The following is a 25,202-nucleotide window of genomic DNA, read 5'->3' as shown; positions in this document are numbered from 1 at the left end:
AAAAATTAAAAAAGATTGTCCTGTATTATTTGAATGCTGATTTCTGTTGAGTTGAGTTAATTTCAACTCTTCTCCAGAGAGTTGAGCACAGGCCGGACTTTGGTAATATTAAGCATCACCTGCCTCAGTATTGTAAACATTGTTTACAATCACCTTCTGATTGGTTGAATAAAGAGCTCTAAGGCCTGTAGCAAAGGCAACAGAGGAAGGCAGAATTCTGGTACAGACAGGAACTCTGGGAAAGAGTAAGAGATGGGAGGATTCACCTCTGAGACACAGAGGAATGAGGAAAGTGAAAAGCAGTTTCTCCGTGGAGTGTCACTGGGTATACCAACCACAAGCCAGGGCAGGCTGTGTGCAGAGCAGCTGGCCAACATCAAACAAGTTCCGTGTTTGTGTGTATGTGTGTGTGTGTGTATGTGCATGCACGTGTGCACTTTTTATTTTGATATTTTCTCCCCACTCCCACCAAATTTTTGTATACATTTTTTTCTTTTTTCTTCTTCTTTTGTTTGAGAGGCATTACATTGAGTAATGGAAAGAGTTGGGGAAGCTAGAATCATTTCAGAGTGGTAAAAGTCCATTTAGCAAGGACACAATGAATTTGAGCACACTTGTACCAAATATTGGTGAAGCAAAACTGACAGAACTAGAGAAATGAGCAAACCCACAGGTATAATGGGAGACTAGTACCACTCTAGTAACTCATAGAAGCAGTGTAACGGGGTGGCACGGGGTGAGGTGGGGTGTGGGCTGGGGGGAGGGAGACAAGTGAGCTACAGATTTGTAACTATTTATTCAAATAATGGAACTTATCTAATAGGCTTATAGAAGACCTGAGGTCCTGAGAAGGCAGAATATACATGCTCTTCACAAAACTATTTTAAAATGCAAAGGAATAGCTGGACATGGCCTCAGACCTATAATTCCAGCACTTTGGAGGCTCAGGCATGTGGATCAGCCTGGGTCTGAGGCCATCCTGGGCTACAGAGTACAACCCTGTCTCAGAAAACAAACAAAAGATACTCCCGGCATTATTAGTGGCATGAAAGTAGTAGGACCCTACCCGGGAGAAGGCACAGCATGGCTTCTGTTTTACAGGGGAGATGCTGTATGTTCTCTTCACAACATGCATCTCGTTCAAACTCTCAATTTACTTAAAAACAAAGCAAATGAAACCACTGTCCTAAAACCCAAAGCATAGAAACAGAATGGTGAGCCAGGGAAAAGATAGCTCCACAATGCATCTATAATGAATCTGTAACGCACAGCCAAAGGGTGTACACTTAAAAAGGATACAACTTGGGGCAGAGAGCCCGGCTGAAGTTTGCAGAGCTCGATTAGCAGTGTGGTGTACATCACGTCAATGTGAGGGGGCGCTGGAAGCTGAAACAGCTCTGCAAAGATCACCTGAGGAACAACTCACAGTCACAAACACGCAGTTCGTTATCTTTACATTTCTACTTTAGGTAGACCTACACATTACAACCTAGCCATAAACCCTGCGGCACCTACAATGGAACAAGAATTATCTTTTACTCTTGAAAATTATGCTTTCTGAGAACAACATAATGAGCACCCCTTTTCCTACATCAAGAGTCCACCAGATGAGGGCTGCTGTGACCCACATGCTCAAGTCTCAGAGTGGACTGAGGGAGGCACCATGTAGAGGGGCTCAGCTAAGGGAGCTGCATTCCTGTGGGTAATGAGAATGCTGAGTAGACCAGCGGTGGAGACAGCTGAGTGTTCTACACGGCCACTCAGACCAGATGCCAGATCTTTTTTGGCAGGCTACTTCCTACCCATTTCTAAAAGTCTGAAGTCCTAGTCTTCATTCTTTCCTTTTAATGCATGATGAATTCTACACACTTTCAGATTTAAAAAACTGACTTAGAGCCATGTGTGGTGGCACACGCCTGGAGTCCCAGCAGCTCAGGAGAGAAGGCAGAAGCCTGGCCGTGAGTGCCAGGCTGGGCCAGGTGATATGGCAATACCCAATCTTTTGTTTTGTTTTTGTTTTTTGTTTTTGAGATAGGGCTTTTCTGTGTGGTCCTGGCTGTCCTGGCACTCACCCTGTAGACCAGACTGGTCTCAAACTCAGAGTTCCATCTGCCTTTGCCTCACCAGTGCTGGGATTAAAGGACTGTGCTACTTAAAAAGAGAGAGAAGGCAGCTGAGGCCTGCAAGGGGACTCACCAGATAAAGGCTCTGAGTCTCATCTCCCTTTCTTCCTCTGCTAGCAAGGCTAACTGAGAACCCACACTGCTCCTCTAGTCACTCTCGGAGCCTGGGAAGCAGCCAGCAGATACCTTACAGTCATCAGACAGACTGGGCAAACCAGAATTAGTGCCACATGGAATGCATACCTCAACTATGTGGTAGTTCAAGGGGATCTTGTTCTTCCCTGGATAGCTCACCAGCTGGGCAGCACTGTAAAAAGTATGATTTAAGTGAGCAAGTGTACAAAGATATGCACAAACAGAACAGCTTCAATGCAGTGAGCTTAGTTGAAAACAAATCTCTGCTATAATGTTCTAGTGTTCAGTTGTTTGTTAATATGACATAAATTGTTTGTCTTGCACACAAAAAAGAAAAATCATCACCTGCAGATAATAGCACATTCTTAGGTAGTCAACTCCTAAATACAGTATTTCTCTTCAAAATCAAAGCTAAAGTTTCCTGGCTCTATAAAAATTTATTAACACTCAGGTTTCTAAATGCTAGAAAAAAAGAACAGTAGTACAGTAGTATACTTTAGTTCCATACAACCAAACTAAAACCAATTTTAGCATATTTGGTGTGTGTGTGTGAAAGAGAGAGAGAGAAAGAGAGAGAGAGAGAGAGAGAGAGAGAGAGAGAGAGAGAGAGAGAGAGAGAGAATGAATATGCCAGAGGTCAAGAGGTCAGAGTTGAGTGTCTTCGTCAATTGCTTTTCCATCTTACTTCTAATACAAGGCCTCTCACTAAACCTGAGGTTCGGACACCAGAGGGAGGGCTCTACTAAAGGCAAGAGCACTGGCTCTTTTAGACAACTCAGGCCCACTTCCCAGCACCCACACAGAAGCTCATAACTGCCTTGCAACTCCATTTCCAGATGACTCAAAACACTCTTCTGGCCTTTGAAGGCCATAGATATACATGCAGAAAAAATACCCACACACATAAAAAAATATTACAAACAAAGCACCTAGGGGCCACAGATTGGCTTGACTGGCAGGACAGCAATCCCTGAAGATGCTCCTGTTGCAGGGTCTCCAGAACTGCATTATGGGTGAGTGCCAACACTTGGCCTTTTCACATGGGTGCTAGGCACCTGAACGCTGGTTCTCACGCTTGCTGGACTACCTCTACAGCCTAACACCCCTAAATATATTTTGTTTTTATAAAATCATCAAAATGTTTTTCTTCCCCTTTTAAAGTACCACGGAGGGGATCTTACCAAGTTTTCCTTTCTTTCCAGTAGGATTCTATGATGCAATGAAGATTCTCCTCTATGACAAACCTCTCCACTGAATGACTCCCTGGCATAACAGGACCCTGGAAAAAAAGACCAACTGGAGTCACATGCATAACCACAAAACAAATCCTTTCATTTATTCAACCAATACTTGAGTCTAAGACTGAACTGTTGTGTTGAATACCCACCACAGAATTAAGACTTATGGTGCACCTGAGATATCTAGTAATACCACCAGGTCATCTTTTTTTATTTTTAATTTTAAAAACTCTTCCATCCATCATCCTTCTATCTGTGTCCATCAACCCATCTATCTATCCATCCGTCTCCATCCATCCATCCATCTATCGTGTGTGGGTATGTGTGTGCCATGGTGCATTTGTAGAGATCAGAGAACAATTTGTGGGGAATTGGCTCTCTCTTTTTATTATGCAGGTCAGACAATTATGAGAGAACTGTGGTGTCAGTTTCATGGCCCAGGTTTTTATCCACTGAGGCATCACTCAATTTCTAAATTTAATAAACACTTTTTAAAGACACTATTTTGGAGTATTTATACTCTCTGACAGAGGAAAATAGGCATAGTGTGTAGCAACAGCAAGGAAGTATAATTAGCACAGGAGAAATGAATTCGGAGGTAAAATTGTTATTTCTTTTGCTATAACTAATAGTAACTAACCACAAAGACTAAATGCCATGAACATAATCTAGATTTTCAGTTGGTTATCCTAATTAGGTCATTATGTAATTACGAATCAAGGTGCTTTCTTATTATTTTAATATAGCAAAGTTAGCAATCAAGTCCTCCCACCATACAGGGAAGGCCAGACTACTGAGTGGGAACCAAAGCCAGGCGTTAAACTGATCCTGACCAAGCCTTTGCCACTACTGCTCTGGCTCTGCTCTGCTCTATTTCTAGGCTGATCGAGGGAGCACGCAGATTCAAGAGCAGTAGTGCTGCTTGGAAAGGGGACAGTTGGAATCTCTGCTTTATTTGTTTGTATTCTTTAAAAAATATTAAACAATAAAGTCAATCCAAACCAAAGTCCTGTGCAATGGTATTTCACCCAAAGACAGCTGGTTTTGATTATATATACTTTATATTTCACTTGTGCTAAACATATAGACTTTAAAGTTCCTCTCTTGGAATGCATTTGTCTTCTAAGTAATCACAGGCAACCAGGGGTAGAGCCAGGCCAAGCACCTTATAATACACAGGACAGTGTTCATCCACAAATAAATACCTTGAAAAGCCCACTGGGCTGGGGTTGAGGTTGAATTGCTATATGCAACCGGATGGAGGAAGTAACAGTTTCGGTACTTTCGCTAGCTTAACTTTCCAGAAACAATTTAATAACTATGTGTTTGTTGCCCGGCTCCAAGACAGACATATACACACTGAGATATAAAATAATTGGTGTGTGCTTAAAGTGTTAATTTTCACATCCAATATTCACAACAAAATCATTTTCTCCTAACTGTTAAAAGGTTGCCAACAATTTGGCTTCATAATCAAAAGAGTATAAAAAGTATTTTGAAAAGTAGAAATGTTAAGTTGGGAGGTTAACAAAAATACTTTTAATAAGTGTACAATATGATTAACTTAACTTGAGTTGTTTAAAAATATGGACAATTTAGAAAAGGAAGCACTTCAAAACACATTAACCATAGCTAACTAGGACCTGGACTGTAGCTTGGTCAGCAGAGTGCTAGCTTACATGCATGAAGCCCTGGGTCCAATTCTTAGCAACACATAAAACTGGACATGGTAACGAGTGTCTGTAATCACAACAGAGGCAGAGGCAGGAGGGTCACAGTGAAAGGTCACCTTCAACTGCATACCAAGTACTGGCCAGCCTGGGCTACATGGGCAACAGACCCTTTCTCAGAGAATAAAATAAGCTAAAATGTTCAACATGGTGGTTCAGAAGTACTGCCTCAGAACTCAAGAGGCCATGGCAGGAGGATTGTCACAATCAGGACAGACTGGGCTACATAGACAGACATACACTGAACAAACAACACAAACTAGCTAAACATGGTGCCTGGGAGGTGGCTCAGTGGATAAAGTGCTTACTGTGCAAGTAAGAGGAACTGAGGTAAGAACCCCAGAATCCACTAAAAGCTAAGCCAGGTGGCATCCGCCTCTACCCGAGTGCTATGGGTGAGCAGGCTCAAGATAAGATTCTGTGGGGCCTACTGGTCAGCTAGTACAGCTACAGTGTGACCTGCACGCACATGTGTACACACACACACACACACACACACACACACACACACACACACACACACAGGTATAGAGCAATGAAAGATAATCTGAAATCAACCTCTGGTCTCCCCTGCCCCCTACACACACACAGAGAACACCCCCTTGCCTAAAAGCTAACATTGAACATTCATCATATGAGACATTGTTCAACTTACCTTCCATGTGATAACAACTGAATCTTCCTACAGATACCTACTATTATTATTCCTTTGGGAACTGAGGTATAGGAAGTAAATTACTTACTCATGCTCCTAAGGTAGTATTTGCATTAAAGGCTAACCAAATTGGCTCTCAACTTACCCTCTTGACTGGTAAACTATGTTGTCTCTCTTATTTATATGAGTAAAATGAACTTTTTGCATAACAAAGTGACATAGTTTGCTGAATTATCATATTAAATTAATTTTTCATCAATCTCATGTTTTAAAAAAAAAAAAAACAACCCTGAAAATTAAAAGGTTATTTCAGAGCTGGGCAAGGTAGTACAAGCCTATAATCCCAGCACTCGGAAGGCTGAGTAAGAAAATTTGTGAACTCAAAGCCAATCTGGGCTCCACAGAGAGAAACCCTGTCTCAAAAGAACCCTGAAGAAATAAAAGAAAAGAAAAGAAATCACCTATGACACAAGTTAAAGGAAACTAAGTCACAAGTAAAACTGCAAGCCAGGCCCTTATGGAACTCTGAGCCACTCACATACCTCTGGGTCATCTGTGTAGTCAAACATCCTGAAGATGACCCTGGGCATCGGGTACACGGAGTCCTCCGTGTGCGGCGGCGGTGTGAAAGGAGGCAGATTGTGCTGTAGTGCTTCACAGAGGATGCTGTCAAAGGCAAGGTAGGGCCTCAGGATATGCCTTTCCTGCCACCGGTCTTTTTTCAATTTCTGAATCTGGGCCCACAGGCAATCTAAATACTAAAAAGAGATTTTAATATTTAATGTACACATTTTGGCTAGACAGTCCAGAAAATGCCCACCCTCTAAAATACAGGACAAAGTCAACTAGTTTGGCATTTCATATAGAAGGAAAGAATCACATTAAGTTTTTGTTTTAATTTAAAAGTTCAAAATTATTTTAATGTGCACACACTAGCCACAGCATCACGTGAAGGTCAGACGACAACTTTTGAAAGGTGCTCCTCCCTTCCACTCTCTCGTCCTGGTGCTCCAACTCAGGCTCTTTCTCCTACTGAGCACTCTTACTCTACATTTTTTACTTTAGCAGCTTGTTTTTGGACGCACATTTGGAGTTGTTACTTCTGCTATTTTAAAATTGAGTATTTAAATATAAGTTTAGTCAAGTCTGTGAAAACTGGTATCCTAAAAGCAATGTAACTTTCAATTCCATCCTAATATATATTCAATACTCTCCTTGTGCTGAGGACCCTGAGGAAATGAACCCCTCACTGAAGTTTCAGAACACTAGCTAAGACGCGCAAGTGCAACAGTATGACCAATTTTTCAAACTGCAGTTTTGCTTATTTGTGTGGCACACGGGCCACAGTGTACTCGCAGAGGTCAAAGGACAACTCATAGGAATCAGTTTTTTCTTTCCACCAAGTGGGTCCTGGGAACTGAATTCCAGTTGTCAGGGTTGGTGGCAGCACCTTTACCACTGAGCCATCTCACCGACTCAGTCTGAGCATGTCACAGAGATAAAACTCCATCAAGAGCTGTGTTTGTATCAGGAGAGGAAATCAACTCACCTCCTCTTGTGGATGCGGTTTATCGGCAGTCCATACTTGCAACATGGGCACATGAGTCTTCTGGCGTCGTCTAAAGATAAAAATGAAAATCTACACTTAGGTTTTAGAAACATAAAGACACTCAATGGTTTGCATGATTAATTAAAGACTTGAAAAACATTTTATCCACCAGATCAGCAGACAGCAACACTTTTGATAATGGTCTACATATCAACAGGATGTAGGCATATCTGCACCTCAAACACCGGTGGCGGAGGGTTAGTTGGGACAACTTGTATTCCGGAAACTAGGTCTCTGGAAGATAGCGTGACTACATTTGTTAGTATCTCAATTGTTCTGAATCTTCACCCAACAATGCCATTTCTGTGAATTCATATCCCCATAAATACACCTGCTCACGCATGTATGAGCGCGCACACACACATGAATATTCTGATACTTGTTTATAGTAAGATGAGCTTGCACAAGCTGAATCTCCACAGCGAGAGGACTAATGAAGAGAAATTATAGCACATTAAAACCAAAAACAAAACCAATCAAATAGAACAACATACTTTTATACAATTAGTTAAGTAAGGAAAAAAGCATGTAAATAAATATAAATGATGGATTATCATTTGTTCAAAATCAAGCACACACACACACACACACACGCGCGCGCGCGCGCACAGATCTGTAAAAATGTCTTTAGATGCCATGTTTATTTGAACCCAACAAAGAATTATCAATGGTATCCAAAGAAGTATGATGAAAATTAATTTGTGAAAGCTGAGGGAACACACAAGCATCATCACCATCAGTTGTGAGGTAATTAGGCATGTTTACTAACACGGCAGATTATTTGACTGAATCTAATAAGATAAAGGAAAACAATAACCTAAAATCAAAAAACAAAAACAAAACAAGACAAAGCAAGCTTTTTTTACACTGGCGTGGGAGAAGGGCTTGGCTCAAATTAACACGCATGAAATAAGCCAGGGCAGTGCTCCTACTCAGAAGACATTAGTAACCACACGCCTGAACTTCTTCCAGTCAACTGAGTGGCCTGGAGGAAGCCTAACTGTAAGCCTCAAGTGACACTAGAGGAGCTGGCACACCATGGTGTCCTATGCCTTTCACAACCACATATGAAAGAAAATAACTTAAGAGACACGTTACCAACTTCTTGCACTGGCAGAGTACTGAGGTCTTGTGAGTTACAGCAACAGGAAGATGAAATTGAATAGAGAACATTCTCGTAACTTTATGGTTTTGTTTTGTTTTTTAAAAATGGAACTGAAATGGTGTTGTTGCTAACAGAGAACGTAAGACATTTACTGTATCAATAGGACATCTTTATGCAAACAACAAAGACCACTAAGCTATGCTCTTACTTAAGATAGCTTTCAGTGTTGGAGAAGATGCGGTCCATCTCTGCATCTTTCTTTTCATACAACTCTTTCCCAACCCAGGGCAAGGATGACAGAAATGCATACACATACCAATCCCGTCGCACCTAAAGAAGGTTTAGAAAGGAAAGTTTTAAAAAAGTATGTATTAATTATTCTTTCTTTCCAGTGTTAGGGCTCAAATCCTAGGCCCTACAGACGTTAGACAAGCACTCTGTAACTGAGCTATATAACTCCCCACTCCCATCTCTTTTTACTCATAAATGCAACACTGGGAAGGCTTTTCAATAGAGCTTAAGTAAAATATCTAGCACATCACAGAATTTCTAGATATATATTTCTAATCTTATCAAAATCATTTGAGTTAACACAAAGGTGTCAAGAGAACCCACAAGCAAGCCAGCCAAGCTGGCCTTCAGATATTAAGCAGTATGGTGTGACCAACTGTTGTATTTTGTTTATTGCTGCCAAAGAGTTATCAGCAGGAAATAAAACTCCAGTACAGTACTTCATAGGAAAGATTCGACATAAAGGGTAGCTTACTTGAGGCACATCTTCTTCCTGAGTTACACTTACAAAATTCTCAAACATAGCAACCATAGATGGGGCAGCAATCACATGACAATTCACAAGATCAGATAGAAAACGGACCTATGAAGGCAAACAATATGTGCTTTAAACAAATTATACAGACTGAATAGTTAATACAGATAACCTGCAGGCATGAGGTTACTATGTAATTCAAATGCTGATTTCTGTAAACCCCTCACCCTCTATCTCCGGTTACAGTCCTTGTTCTGAGAATCTGTCTCAATGTTATGTAAACTGCTCACCAGTTTTCCCCTGGCATGCCAATAAAGCAGCTTACAGCCTATCGCTGAGCAGGGGAGAGAATAGGGAGGAGGAGTTAGAGGAGGAAGTAGGCAGATAGAGCCAAGGCAGAGGTTGGGAGACATCAGGAGCTGGAGCAGGGAAAGCTACAAAGTACCAGTATCTCTGGGATGTACGCTGGGAGGAAATCAGATTAGCTTAAGGGTTAAGAATAGAATAATAACTGCTCATTTCTTGTGCTGTGAAGCTCATTATTAAACAAATATAAAAGAGTCAGTTATTTGTGTAATAGTTGGGTTAAGAGACAAACTGAGAAATACACAGTTTTATAAGAATAACTTTAACACCCGTGAGCCAAGAAGTCTTTAAATTTAACACAAAATAATATTCACCAAATAAGATGAATTTCAATTTCAGTGTCTACAAGCACACTTGCAGTGAAAGACAGTTTATGCCCATTCAGTTACTTTTTGACCATAGTTGCTTTTATGCTGCAATGGTAGAGTTAGGAAGTTATGATGAAGATCTTATGTTGGATAGGAATCTGTGACTTTTTCGGTTTCCATGCTATGCTAAATTAAGCACCCAGAAATTCAAATATTCTAGTTAATTTATTCTATTGAAGTGAATTTGTCTTTCTGTTTGGCTAGGAATAATTTTCGTTGAAATATGGAAATAGGAATTTTAAGTAAAAGGGAGATTTGCTGGGTGTCCTGTGTTCAAGGTACTGTTTTAGAGAATTCAGTCTATTTGTGGCAAACACAATCTCAACAAAAAGGGATGACACCTCCACTAAAAGGTAAATTAAATTGTGCCCTTGGGCCAGGAACAAGGAAAAAGACTAACAAGGAGAGAAAACTGTGTAAGGTTTGAAGGGTGAGTAATGCCCTCAGTGGGGAGCAGGGAAGGCATTAATGGCAGAGGGCCGTGTAAGTAATTTTATATAGCTGCAGAGCTTACAAGGGACACGAGAAAGCATTTAGACTGGGGTAATCACAAAAGACCAAGTCTTTAATTCTACATCCTACCAAGTGTCCAGTTTCCTGAACTTGTCTTCAGTAAAGAAGAACTTGATCCCGTGCTCTCCAGCATGTATGTATTTATTTATGGTAAATACTGGATTACTTACTACCAATCTATGCATTAGGTATTTGTAAGGCTTAATTCCATTTCCTTCCACTCAGGACATTAAGGTTCTAGACTGCAGAAAGAATCTAAAAGCCAGAGGTTGGGAGAAATCTGTGAAGTGCTGGAAAAGACATGGCCACAACTCTCATAATCTAAGAGCAGCTACACAAAACCTACACAAGAGCTGGCAGGTCAATGCTCCTTTATGGGTGGGGGTGGGGCTCATGAGGCCCCACCACTTCCTGAGGAGCTATTGGCAGTGAACAGTTTCTGGGGAAGGAGGCATTTTCCTCACTTGTGTAACCACTAGACTAGTAAGGTGCCTGTGCTCCAACAAATAACCTCCCACAGGTGTGTGCAAACAACTCCAAGCTCAGTGAGTCACAAACGTACAGAAAGACATCAAAGTAGAAAGGGAAGTAGAAAGTGTACAGCAAGAGGAGGTGAGGAAGAGGGAAGATAACGGGGACCAATGTTAGAGTATCTTACACACATACCTGAACCTGTTTTAAAAAAATGAAAAAGACAAAATTTCTAATATTTACTCTCTGTGGCCCAATGAATCATTTTTTGTATCAGAATTTAAGACCACCCACCATAAAAAGCAACAAGGGAATGCAGCTTTTAGCCAGTGACCAGTATGAGCAGAGCCTGGTTATACAAAGATCACTCTGCTGTGATTACTAAAGACAGACTCAAAGGCAGAGAATTTAGATGGGAAAATGTCAAGTAAGGAAGCAGCTAAGAACACAAAAAAGTTACAAATTGTGCCAGAGGCCATGGAGACACGGGATTTTAGAGATAGGATTGAGAGAGGCTGGAGACATATAAGGAGGCAAAGAAAAGCTAAAAAGTAATGTCAGATTTCTGGATGGCTTGCCCAGGAGACCGTGGCCACTATGAATAAGCTGGTGAGTACAGAGAAGAGGGATATAAATGACACATGAATTTCAGGACTTGCAGACACAACATCTCTAGCTTTATTTGGGACATAGGTTTAGAACTCAGGAGAGAGGCTGAGGTGGGAGATCGTTATAAATTTTGTTTATGCATCTATGAGGATGAATGAGAATGATTCAGAAGAAAAGCTGAAGTAAAGCAAAGACAGAATCATTGTAATACAAACATTTAAGGGACGAGAGATGACAACCTAGTGAAAAAGAGACAAGAATCAAAGACAGGAACAATACTGACATTGTTAGTAGCATTAGTAGCAGGTGTTCAAGAAGTTGTGCTACAGAAACCAAGAAAGGAGAAAATAATGTAAGGAACCATGACTGCAGGAAGAAGAGTCAAAGTAAACACAAGCACCACACTCAGCAGTACGTGAAAACGGCTTCCCATAAAACAGCTACAAATGAGCCAGGACTCCACTTCAAAATTAACTTATAATATATCAATGTGTTCTATTTATATATACAATAGATATCTAAATATATAAATATTATATATATATGACACATACATGTATCAAACTTACCAAATATACAGCTTCGTTATAGTTATTGGCTTTGAGTGATTCTTTAAGTTGACGAATCATAGCTTCTACAAATTCTCCTCCAAAGTTGTAATTTCTTGCATTCAGCAGTCCAACTAATGTTGTATAAATTGTCAACTTCTCAGGTAACAGACGTGCACTGATTTGAGAACCCATACAAAACAACCCCAAAAAAAGGTTTTATATTAAGCTGTTGAATTGTATATGAAGCTTTTAACATCAAATAACTTTGGAACAAAATTAACTTTTAACTGTGTTTTGAAAATGATTTTAGAAAAGACATATGTGTCACTGAAAAGTATGCAGACACAAACCCCAATATTTTTCACTTTAGTTAATCCAAGAGTTAAGGAACATTTATTTGTGAAGTTATCAACCAAAACTAATGCAGCTAATGTTAGACCAGTTTTTCTTCAAATGTGTTGAGTGGAAGTAACAATTCCACAGAAAATGGTTTCCATGGTAATCTCAGAAGTGTTCCAAGAAACAAGATTTGTTAATGCAGAATCATTAAGGGGGAGCAGAGCAGTCAGTTTCTAAACTTAGCTAGCCAAATGCCATCGGACCAGAATTACACATGGAAAAATTGGATTTCTTTTCTTTTCTTTTTTAGTTTTTTATTATTAATTTATTCTTGTTACATCTCAATGGTTATTCCATCCCTTGTGTCCTCCCATTCTTCCCTCCCTCCCCTTTTCCCCTTATTCCCCTCCCCTATGACTGTTCCTGAGGGGGATTACCTCCCCCTGTATATGCTCATAGGGTATCAAGTCTCTTCTCAGTAACCTGCTGTCCTTCCTCTGAGTGCCATCAGGTCTTCCCCTCTAGGGGACAAGGTCAAATGTGAGGCACCAGAGTACGTGAGAAAATCATATCCCATTCTCCACTCAAGTGTGGAGACTGTTCTGACCATTGGCTAGATCTGGGTAGGGGTTTAAATTCTACCGCCTGTATTGTCCTTGGCTGGTGCCTTAGTTTGAGCAGGACCCCTGGGCCCAAATCTGCCTATATGGATTTCTTATAAAAGATAAATTAAAATCAGTTTTAATCAAGTTCCTATAAGAAATGCTTAAGACAAGCCGGGCGTGGTGGTGTACGCCTTTAATCCCAGCACTCGGGAGGCAGAGGCAGGCGGATCGCTGTGAGCTCGAGGCCAGCCTGGTCTACAAAGTGAGTCCAGGATGGCCAAGGCTACACAGAGAAACCCTGTCTCGAAAAACCAAAAAAAAAAAAAAAAAAAAAAAAAAAAAAAAAAAGAAATGAAACGCTTAAGACATGCTGTGCTAATTGAGTTGAGAAGATGCTGAGGACAGCTAGATGACTCATGGGTTAAGGCTCTGGCCAACCTGAGTTAATCCCAGAGCTCACATGGCAGGAGAGAAAGGATTCTGCCAAGTCATTCTCTGACCTCCATATATACTATGGCACACATGTGTCCACACATGCACACACACACAAAATAAATAATAAAAGGGATAGTAAAGATAAGCCTAAAACAGAAGTCAATGCCACTTCCAGATTGAAGAGCCTTTAGCTATAGCTCAAAAAGAAAGGCAAACAAGTCACGAGGGTTCTATGGAGACCTCTCAGATTGCTCTCCTAAAGTACCTTGCCGAGTACAGAGGAAAATCTAGGAGCTCAAAAAAGATACTTGTATTGAAAGTACACCATGCTCCTTAAAGCTTTCTCCAAGTGAAAAAATTTAAAAGGACAATGCAGAGCAATACCCAGCCTTACGCAAACAAGCATAGCTGCCAACCACTTCGCCAGCATAACAATTCTGTAATACATTCTATCAAAACAAAGGATACATATGGATAACTGTAATAAAATGATTGTTTTCATAGTTTCTGAGTCTAGATACACATTTTTTGAATTGGTTGGATTCCTTTGAAAACAAAATTTAACTCAGGGTCTGGAGAGCTCAGTAGTTAAGAGCAACTTGTTCTTGCAGACGACTCAAGTTGGATTCCCAGCACTCACATGGTGGCTCACAACTGCACATAACTCCAGTTCTAGGGCATTCCATGCCCTCTTCTGACCTCTACAGGCACGCACGCGCACACACGCACGCGCACACACACGCGCACACACACACAAAACACTCATACAAAAAAGGAATCTTTAAAACAATTTTAACTATGAGAGGCTAAAAAGGGATCTGCTTTATATGTATATTTTTAAAGTTAAAAAATGAGCTGCAAACATTTAACCATTATTTTAAAATTGCTGAAATGATAACTACAGCATCAGGGATGATTATGCTCATTAGAAGCCTCAAAAGCGTCCTCATTCTGAAGGAAGGCCATTCACTTGATTTATAAGTTTTCTATTACATCTGGCCTTACTGATACACACACACACACACACACACACACACACACACACAGCTAAACTCTACTAAGTATGCAAATGTACATTCCTTGGTAGTGGTGGGGATCTCTAAATGAAGACATCTGCTTTCTCATTTGAATTAAAAAATTAACTCAAATATTTTAAAATTCTAAGAAATAAAAAAGAAGAAAAACACTTCATTTTAGTACTATTTGTCCCTTTAAAAAGTAAATTTAGCTAAGGAGGGCCCAGATGAACATTTCATGAGCACGGGTTTCAGGACAGAAGGACAGCCAGTGACATTTAACATAAGCACGTCCTCTGAACACTCCCCAAAGCACGTAAGAGTAGATAACACATCATCACCTGGATCCACAAAGCTTTTACATACATACACTGTACAAAGTAGCCTTAAGATCTTGCTCTTGTAGTTGGGCAGATCAGCTTCCAAAACACCAGCCAAGCTTTCGAGATTGCTCTCCAAAGAGCAGGCACTCTGCAGAGGACATCATTATTAATTATCTGTTACCACTCAAGCAATCTGTGAGTTAAAGTTAAAATTCCTAGATGACCATAAAATCATGATGGTCTTCTGTAAGGTACTAACATTCTGTGGGAAAGAAAACAAAAACTAATGATAATTTCATGGAGAATTCCCTTAGCATCAATCAATTCCAGTAGTTACTGTTCTACATAAAGAGAGTCAACGAAATCTTCAAAGTAGTCTAAGCAGAATGTGCATTCTAAGTGGGAGGAGAGCATGGGCTGCATTCTGCCTCTCTCAACTAATCTACCACTGACTCAGGCATCCAAATCTGCTTCAGGCCAGCCATGTTGAGAGGACTGCTCCCGGCTCTGTTTTAAGACTTAGCTAAGGAAAATTACTAACTGAAAATTCTTAATCATCTGAATCCCAGGAGTTTCAAAACACTTTCACTTCAGGATACGGATAAACAACAATAATAATAATAATAATACAAGCTTTGTCTAAATCCTATATTGCACAGTACAACTAAGAATTCATCAAAGCTGTCAGTCACAACCCTAACCCTGGGCTTGGTACACACCTTTTCCCCTAATTTGCATATTAAAGATTCCAAATGATCTTCAGTTCCATTTGCATCAGAGGTCTTCCTCCTTTTGTGAGGCTGTCCACCTATTTCAGCAACATTAAGGGAAAAAAAGCAACATTACACAATGAATATAGTATGCAAATTCTGTCATCTTTTAGCCTTTAATCCCTTTTCTATCAGGCTGTATTTTTTAGAGTAGCTCTTAACCAATACTGTTTTAACTAGGCTGGGTACCTGGAAAATATCTATCCTGCAGTATTTTAAAGACCTGTCTGTGTGTACCTGTAAGTGAATGCACACATGCGTGCAGGTCCCTGTGCCAGTGTGCTCACATTAAAGCCAGCAGAGGGGTGTTGGGTGTCCTACTCCACCACACTATTCCTTTAAGGCCAAGGTCTCCCTGAACCTGGAGCATACTTTTCTTAGTGAGGCTGGAAGCCACCAAGTCCTAGAGATCCTCCTGTTCTCACTCTCCCTAGTAGCTGGGGTTAAAGGAATGCATGCCATGCCCAGCTTCTGAGCATGCGCAGAACCAAACCCTAGTTCTCAAGTGATTTCAACTGTTGAACCATCTCTCCAGACTCCAGTCTCTCTCTTTTTCGCATACCCTCTACCCCAGATAGGCTAGATATAGACATGTAAAACTGTGTACCACTTGTATGCCTAAAGCTCATGGAGGCAAGAAGAGGCCATCAGACGTCCTGTGACATCTGTGATACACAATGTGAGTGCTGGGAATTAAACCCAGATTTTCTAAAAGAACAGCTGGTGCTCTTAACTGCTAAGACACCTTTCCAATGCCTCACCCCTGTCTCTATTATTTGGGTCACTATAAACAAATAATGCCAGGAGACATTATTTCAGTTAAATTTTGTATATATAGTGTCCAGGGAACTATGTCTATTTCTGTTACTACACTGAAAACGTACCAACATATTAAACGCCAGTGATCTGAACACTGCGGCTCCTGTTCTTTCAGCTTGTTTACTGACCCTCAGTTGCTGGCTCCTAACCCTGAGAGTGTCATGAGTACTTATTAATCTGGTGATATAAGTAATGTACTGTGTAAACTGATGAAATGAGGCTGCAAAGCCATGTTGAAACCTTTGGAAATTCTTTATTTAAAATATGCTCCTAAACATTAACAGTGCTGATGCTGAGAAGGCTCCAGAATTCAAAATGCACCAACTGTGTTCTTCATTATTATTCAGAATTCAGGGTGAAAAACTAGCTAAATGAGAGCAGCTGTTTTCTAACCCTTACCGAGCTCTTCCCTACCTTCTGGCCCATCTACTACATATACTAATACTTTGTCCCATCCCCAAAGCTCTCCTAACTGTATGGCTAACTTGTCTCAGTTTGCAACCATTCCTGTCTTCAGAACAACCCTTCCAGGTCCTCCGGTAAGCCTGACACATGGAAAACCCTGCTTCAGGGAGACAGGTAGCTTTCTAAAGAAAACGAGAAAATACAGGCTCATAGTTACATCTCTGAACTGTAAACCTCTGTGTTACTGTGGCTATTCGGCTAAGGTTTATTTGGAGAAAAGGAGATGGCAGAAAGTAAAAGGTATTTCACTTGTCTCACCTGGTACTTGAGAGAATATAAAGTGTACATATGAGTGCTACAGATTACAGTCTGAACCCATGGACAGTAACAAGACACTCAACTCAGCAGAGAGCCAGGATGAGAGCAGAGAAGCAGAACACAACACCTTCATTAAGAATACTTTGGGTGTGGGGCTGGGAAGATGGCTCAGTGGGTAAGAATACTTGCTGCACAAACATGAAGACCCAAGATCAATCCCTAGCATCCACACCAAAAAGCTAACAAATGCCTGTATCTAACACATGCCTTAACACTCACCACTGGGAAGGCAGAAAGGTAGGTGGATCACTATGAGTTTGAGTCCAGACTGGTCTACATATAGAGTTCCAGGACAGCTAGGGCAAATAGTAAGACGCTGTGCTAGCTAATTTTATGTCAACTTGACATAGGCTAGAGTCATTCTGAGAGAAGGGAACACCAATTGAGAAAATACTTCCATAAGATCAGGCTACAGGCAAGCCTATACAGCATTTTTTAAACTAATGATTGATGGGGGAGGGCCCAGCCACTTTAGATGGTGGTCTTGGGTTCTATAAGAATGTAGGCTGAGCAAGCCATGGTGAGCAATACACAGTACTCCTCAATGGCCTCTGCCCTATTTGAGTTCCTGCCCTGACTTCCCTCAATGATGGACTGTTACCTGGAACTGTAAGCCAAATAAACCCTTTGCTTCCCAAGTCACTTTGGTCATGGCATTTTATCACAGCAATAGTAATTCTAACTAGGACACCCTGTCTGAAGAAAAACAAACAAAGGATGAAAGAAGGAAAAAGAAAAAGTCCGTACAGCTATGCAAGTGCCCTCCAACCCCAGTACTATGGGAGGCAGAGACATGTAAACTGTTGGGGCTTGCTGGCCAACCAAAATGGTGAATCACATGTTCAGTTTACTAAGGCAGAGTAATAGAGGAGGATACCCAATAGCCTCTACATGGCACACACACACCATGTGCATATATACAACTTCCATACTGTCTGTGGAATGGGGTGGCTCAGTGGGTAAAGTGCCTGCTCAGCAACCATGAGGACCTGCCTGCCTAATTACACCTGCCAGTAACCTGGAGCTCCTTGATCAACTAGCCTAGTCAAATCCATGAGGTCCAGGGTTTTGTTGTTGTTTGTTTGTTTTTTAGACCTTTTCTCAAAATAAGGAAGGAAGAAAGAGAAAGAAAGAAAAGAAAAGAAAAATCAGCTGGAGTAAGGTAGACAGATAGCTTAGGCCAGAGGTTTTCGACCTATGTTAACCTTTATATTACCATCCACTTTAAGGGCTTTTACGTCACCAATAACAGCCAGGCATGGTGGTGCACGCTTTTAGTTCCAGCACTCTGGTGGCAACAGGTGGATATCTGAGTCTGAAGCCAGCCTGGTTTACACAGGCAGTTCAATGACGGCCAGGGCTATACAGGGAAACCAGGTGGGGGTGGGTGAGTGGGTAACAAATATCAGAAGAAAACAAACAAACAAGACACCAAATAATTTTCTCATTGCAACACAAATCTAATGTTACAAGGATACATTGAACTATTTCCTATACCTTTATTAGAATCAGATATGTTATCTGAATCCACAGAGTGGACGACAACAACAACACTATAAAAGAAAAAAGTAACAAAACCTAGCAAAGAAAGTAATATACTTAGACTCTACAAATTTAAAACAAAAATTTTAATTGACTAAAAATATTCCCTCTGAAACAAAGTATACTGTCCCTTAGCATAACAAACCTTTCAGCTTTCTTCAATTTTCCCCCCTACAGTTAAGTAACAGTTTAAAATGTAAAGACCTAAGTGGAAGTAAATTAAATAAGCTTTCTGGACTTTTGACTAAGATTCTGAACAATCTAAATTCCTTAACAATAAAACAGTATACTCAACACTGATAAAATGTATATCCAACAGTAACTGAAGAGGGTCAGAGATATGTTAAGGGATCTAAGACTGCCAGGCCTTGGGGGAAGCCAGGGGCAGCCAGCCTGATCTATACAGCCAGAACATAGTTCCAGCACGAACTATGTAGGATTACATATATAGACAGCCACAGAGACCCTGTCGCAAAAAAATAAACAAAAAGACCAAGACTGAGTTAGATTTGGTACTTTCTATTTAGGATAGCCCTCTCTGTTTATTTATCGCTAAATAAACTAAGGAACTTTATTGATTAGCTATACTATGTCTTTGAATCCCTGTTGCAGGATATTTGATCCCAGAGATTGTGAATGGTAAAAACCTGTCTTTGATCCCATTGTGATCCCTGAAATTGTGGACTGTAGAAACCTGTCTTTTGTTTAGCATGGTTGAGCCCTAACACACACCTTAATCCAAGAACTTTGTTTACTGTAAACAGATGATTATGGTGTAGTTCAGCCAGCCCTAGCACACACCTTTAATCCAAGAGCTTTCTGTACACAAGATTTAATAAAGTTAAGCCTAAAGTCAAGAGGTGGAGCAAAAAACAAACTGACAGGGATTAAAGAGTAGGAGGGACTTTGAGTTGATGGGTGTTTAAGACAGCTTGTAGAGAGCTCTTGGGCTTTTAGCTTTAGGTCTTTAGCTTTTGAGCTCTTCAGCTCCTTGGCCTTTGGCTTTTTGGGCTTTGAGCTAGCAAGCCTTTGGCCTTGGTTTCTTGGTCTTTTCTTCTTGGGCAGTCAGCTGATGCTAATGAGCCTTCTGGGCCTTTCCATTGGGATGTGAGCTGAGTAGGAAGGTCAGCTGGGTGCTTTTTCTCTGCCTCTCTGAGCTAGCAGGCTTTCACCCCAGCATCTGGCTCCTAAGTCTTTATTGGTAAAACAGAATGCTTGGGATTTTCATCTAAAACAACAAATCCTCCATAGTATAGTACTGACAGAATTGTTTAAAATGGCCCAGTAATGGCCTCCTCTAAACTTCCTGGCCTCATGTCTCCTAACTTCTACCTCCACTTCCTCTCTTCTACCAACAATGGCCTCCTTCCTGTTCTCTAAACATGACAGAAATGCTCTAACCTTAACCCAGGCTTTCCTTTGGGCCTCTCCTTTCTCCAACCATCCTTACCTCACTGAAGCCATAGGCCATCTGCAGGGAGGCCTTACCTGACCAGCTTCTCTCTCACATTGGTCTCTAGACCCTTTACCTCCCTTTATTCTCCACAACCATATGATGAATTACACTATACTTTATTGGATTTTGTTTTGATGCATGGGAGGGAACCTCCACTATTTTACTGGCTACTACTATGCTACAAGTAGTTAGGAAATTGTTCAGCAATTCCAGATTGTATTACATAGTTGTCCTTGGTATCCATGGGGCTTCAGCTCAGATACCAAAATCTGATGATGCTCAAGTCTCTTATAAAATGGTGCTGGTATTTGCCCATTATCTATGTATATTGCAACACTTTACATTATCTCTAAAATACTTGTCATATAATACCTAATATAAGTGTTATGTAAATAGTTGTGACATCGTAACGTTTAGGAAAATAACAAGGGAAAAAAAAGTAACTACAGCTTCAGAGCTGAGGCCTTTTTCTTCAAATATTTTGTAGCCAGAATGCTGAATTCCAGGATAGAATGAAGATGCAGAAGGCCAATTATACACAACCCAGGGTATGTAAAGTCAGAGCGAAGCTGACAATAACCCAGAACTGCTTAGATCTATTGAACTTTGATTCCTTTAAAATCCCTAACCAATGCCGGGCATGGTGGTGCATGTCTTTAATCCCAGCAGTCGGGAGGCAGAGGCAGGTGGATTGCTGTGAGTTCAAGGCCTCCCTGCAGATGGCCTATGGCTTCAGTGAGGTAAGGATGGTTGGAGAAAGGAGAGGCCCAAAGGAAAGCCTGGGTTAAGGTTAGAGCATTTCTGTCATGTTTAGAGACCAGAAAGGAGGCCATTGTTGGTAGAAGAGAGTCCAGGACAGCGAAGGCTACACAGAGAAACCCTGTCTCAAAAAACTATGTTTTTTAAAACTGTAGATACTTCACTGAAAAGCAGCACAATTTTTTTATTGAGATCACTAACCTCTAATGATGTATATTTTCATATGTGTATCATTAGAGGAACTATAAACAGCCTTTCTACTACTAAATGATTTGCTATACTAAATTTTGATTAACAAATACTTAATTTTATGTCATTTTGTCCTATTTACTCTAAAGTTTCTGTAGCCAGACACAACTGGGAAAATGATTTAGCTGCTAGCTGGGGTAAAAAAAAAAAAAAAGCCAACTATAACCAAAGAGTTACGCAAGCCTTCTAAAAGAAAGCAAAAGAGGTTTTCTATATATTTATATTCTAATTCTCCTGTTGGCTCTCCAATTTCCTTCTCACTTTAGGGGTACCCTGGAAGTGGAAGACGTGAGAGTGTCAGGCAAGCACAGAGATTGGGAAGAAGAAGAGATGAAGACCAAGGACAAAGTCTCTGATCCAAAGAAGTGTAGTCCACTAGTCAAATAGAAAGCAGAGTAAAATTTTATTTCCTGTGATCTATACATGCATTATACAAGAAGCATCTTGTTGGGGAAACCAACAAACAAACACACAAACACCACAGAGCACCTATGCCTATGTGGTGGAGCTCGCTGCCTTGCACTGGGGCATCGGGGCACTGACTAGGAACAGGACATTCTCTCAGGGACTCCCTAGCAGAAACTCGGTGTTCAGCTGTTAAAAGTGTGATTCTACTCGGTTGTCTTATCATTCAAAGAGAGAAAGCTAATCTGACTAAACTGGTTTTTGTTTTGTTTCTTATGATGTTGGCATTTATCTGTGTGTATCACCTCTGAGACATTAAGAGTTGATAAAATAAATATCATCAACTATCGGTGAGCAGAGTATCTCATTTAACGCTCATAGAAACCAAACAGCTTAGTTTTGCTCCACATTACACAGTCAGGTTGAAGGAAGTCACATGACCCTGGCCAGATCACATAGTAAATAGATGTCGCGCTGTGAACCTAACGTCTTTCTTGTCTTAACCATTTCAACCATACACACTCTTCAAAGAATAATTCACTAATATAGCAACAGCTCCACGTTTCACTCTTTTGTATGGCTGTGTCCTTGTAAGGCAGTAATGGTGCAAACTTGAGTTTGGTAACAAAACTGACGGCAAAACAACGACCTCCTTGCTGGTGACTATCAAAGTCGACGAGAATTACTAGTCTGCTCAGGTTAGTTTTCTACACTTTCTTCCCCACTCCACGCCGAGACAGGGTTTCTCTGTGTAGCCTTAGCTGTCCTGGACTCCCTTTGTGGACCAAGCTGGCCTCGAACTCACAGTGATCCACCTGCCTCTGCCTACCGAGTGCTGGGATTAAAGGCGTGCACCACCATGCCCGGCCTCCTACACTTTCTTATACAGAGAAATAGGCTTAAAGCCAATCCAACAGAATAGCATGTGTCTGTTTATTGCTGACCTCTGAAGTGTTGGTAAGAGACAAAATTCTTCCCTTGAAGCTTAAAAGAGGGAAATCAACCGGTGGCAGGTAGAGGAGTGGGGCTCAGATTGCAATACACCCGACCTGTCATAGCTCTCTTCCCAGGGTCCTTTCCAGTTGCACCCTGGAGGGCTAACACGCCAACCCTGGTCCACAACATCCCCGCCACTAACTGACTCTAAGGGGCGGCAGCAGCAGACACACGTCCGTTTCCAAGCTCAGCAGTGGAGGATTAAGCCTTAAGTGTTGGTGGACGCCAGGTCGGGTTTGCCCACGGGGTTCACCAGGCCTTCCATCCCCGTGACTAAAGGATTTCGGGCAGCGGGGGAGACCATCGCTTTCCTGAAGCTACTAACCACACCCGAGCCGCGCCTGCTGCCTCCCATCGAGGCTCGTCGAACCTTCCCGGGGGAGAAAGGGTTGCCTACCTGTCCCCTGGAGACCCGAGAACCAAAGCAGCCCGGCCTTAGCTCTCACCCGGGCGCGGCGGCCAGGCCGAGCGCACTTACCGTCGTTCTCGTAGCTGTGCCGCCTCCGCGACATGCTGCTTTGCTACGGCGCAGCCGAGCTGAGCTGCGAGTCGCCTGCAACACCAGAACCGTCGGGGTGCTTGCCTGCCTGCCTGCCTGCCTGCCGGCCGGTGCGCGATCACCAGCGAGGCGCGCGGACTGGCCGGCGCGCAAGCGCACTCACTCACGACGCCTGCCGGAAGCGCGAGCGGAGAGGTACCAGGCGGGTTCCGCGGTGGAAGACCGGCGTCTGCAAGCCCACGCGCGGCCGCCTCCTCCCGCCTTCCACTCCGGGACTTTCCCGACGGAGAGCTAAATTATCCCGGCTGCAGCGATTCCACTTTTGCTTTGCACTAGCCCGGGTCGTATTTTCCCGGCGGCCCCTGCGCCGACGGCTTTGGAGACTTCCGGAGCGCGGTGACGTTCCAGGGGCCTCTTGCGCACGCGCGCCGGGGTGGCGGGGGGCGTGTGCTCGAGGGCGGGGAAGCAGCGCCAAGTTGGTGAAGGGAGACCGTGGAAGGCCTAGGATCGGCGGGTAGGTGTTCTCACTCTCGCTGCCCGGCCGTAGCCGCCTCGGGAACGGAGAGCGAGCCACTCCCCAGCGGTAGGGAAGACAGCCCAGCCCGGCCGTGCGGGCTTATGGTCGTCCTACCGCTCACCTCCCCCAGCTGATGGCCGCCGCAGAGCCGGATCGATCTGGTTCCAGTTGTTCTTCAGTCCCTCTGCACGTGTACAGTATGTGAGCCCCCGGAAGTCTTTGATAGGCACCAAAGTCCATGGTCCGGCCGAAACTTTCCCTTCAGTTTTTACCTTCAGTAGTACCTGTTTCAGTAAATGGCCGTTTCTGTCGTTTGTTTAATCTATGAGTTTAGGGAGGAGCCATTAGATCCTTCACTTCCTGTGTCACAGTTTATTCACAAACACTGCCTGCTGCTGTACTTTCAGAGCAAACCCATAATCAAATTTATTTACCATGCTTAAGATTCTTCACGGGTTTAGAAAAAAAAAAAAGTCTTACGTGTCTGTGCCTGGGTGTTTGTACACCATGTGGGCTGGAACCCATAGAGACCAAAAGAGGGCATCAGATCCCCTGCAGCGGGAGTTTCAGACACTTGTGGGGTGCGCAGAGGGCGTGGGGGATGTACTGAACCCCAGATCCTCTGCAAGAGCAGTAAGCGCTCTCAACCACTGAGCTCTACTTTTCTTTTCTTTTTTCTTTTTTTTTTTAAAGAATATCTTTTACCTCATTTCATCTCTTCATACGTGTAAGCAATCCATCTCTCCAGGAATTTCCATTGCAAACTCCAAACTATGGCTTCCTGGGTTCTGTCCCCATGTCTGTGTGCGAAGCGCTGTGTTCTTCTGAGAAATCCAGCCTGCTCACATGTTAGGAGTCAAGACTTAATATTGTTTCCTTTACGTGATGGTCTCCGCTCTGCAATCTACATGGCTGACCTCGGTACCTGCAGAGTTATTTCTGTGACTCTGCAGCTCTTGCTTTACTTCACTCAACAAGTACTGTGTTGATTCAGCCAATGTTTGTCACCTTCTGTTCACGAACGTTCAGGATACTGAGGCTGGGCGGTGAAGAAAGTGGAGCCTTTGCTGGTTTGGAGACGAAGCCCTAACTGACCCTCTCAGGAATGGTTGCAGGCACTGTAGTCTGCCCTGATAGCAGAGGGAGAGTGGTACAAGTTGAGATCAGCAGGGCACGGATAGATTATCTGAGTAGGTTGAGACTTGGAAAAAAGTAATTCAGGCACAAAAAGCGGGGTGGGGGGGGGGAGCCTTGTGCTGGGGTGAACGTGAGTGTGGTTCAAAGTGGATTGCTGACTTTAAAAGGAAGGCAAAGCTTAGGGTCTGGTAGGGTGGAACAACATTCTGGAAGTAGAGGCAAGGGGAAATCTCAAATTCAAGATTACCAGGAGTTCAAGGTCAGCCTCAACTACATATCGAGACCTAGTCTCAGAAAACTTAGTTTAAAGATA

General features: G+C 42.2%; 1 protein-coding gene across 2 annotated transcripts in view; it reads right to left on the bottom strand.

Annotated features, from left to right (window-relative positions):
- Positions 1-23,625, bottom strand: part of Ncbp1 (nuclear cap binding protein subunit 1) — a 37,272-nt gene extending 13,647 nt beyond the window's left edge. The window contains exons 1-11 of one of the 2 annotated variants that reach the window (XM_051161631.1): positions 23,215-23,625; positions 15,677-15,765; positions 15,005-15,105; positions 12,258-12,414; positions 9,362-9,469; positions 8,804-8,925; positions 7,431-7,500; positions 6,424-6,639; positions 3,440-3,537; positions 2,367-2,430; positions 1,300-1,410 (exon numbers count right to left, since the gene is read on the bottom strand). In XM_051161631.1, coding sequence (XP_051017588.1) covers positions 1,300-1,410; positions 2,367-2,430; positions 3,440-3,537; positions 6,424-6,639; positions 7,431-7,500; positions 8,804-8,925; positions 9,362-9,469; positions 12,258-12,414; positions 15,005-15,105; positions 15,677-15,765; positions 23,215-23,248 — 1,170 coding nt within the window. In that variant the 5' untranslated portion in view covers positions 23,249-23,625. Of the gene's footprint in view, positions 1-1,299; positions 1,411-2,366; positions 2,431-3,439; positions 3,538-6,423; positions 6,640-7,430; positions 7,501-8,803; positions 8,926-9,361; positions 9,470-12,257; positions 12,415-14,975; positions 15,106-15,676; positions 15,766-23,214 lie in introns of those variants that run through there. The other variant, XM_051161640.1, reaches the window with a different exon arrangement.
- Positions 23,626-25,202: the final 1,577 nt, after the last annotated feature.

Source organism: Acomys russatus, chromosome 2 (genome assembly GCF_903995435.1).
Source record: "Acomys russatus chromosome 2, mAcoRus1.1, whole genome shotgun sequence".
NCBI lineage: Eukaryota > Metazoa > Chordata > Mammalia > Rodentia > Muridae > Acomys > Acomys russatus.
This window is presented reverse-complemented; position numbering and strand designations above follow the sequence as displayed.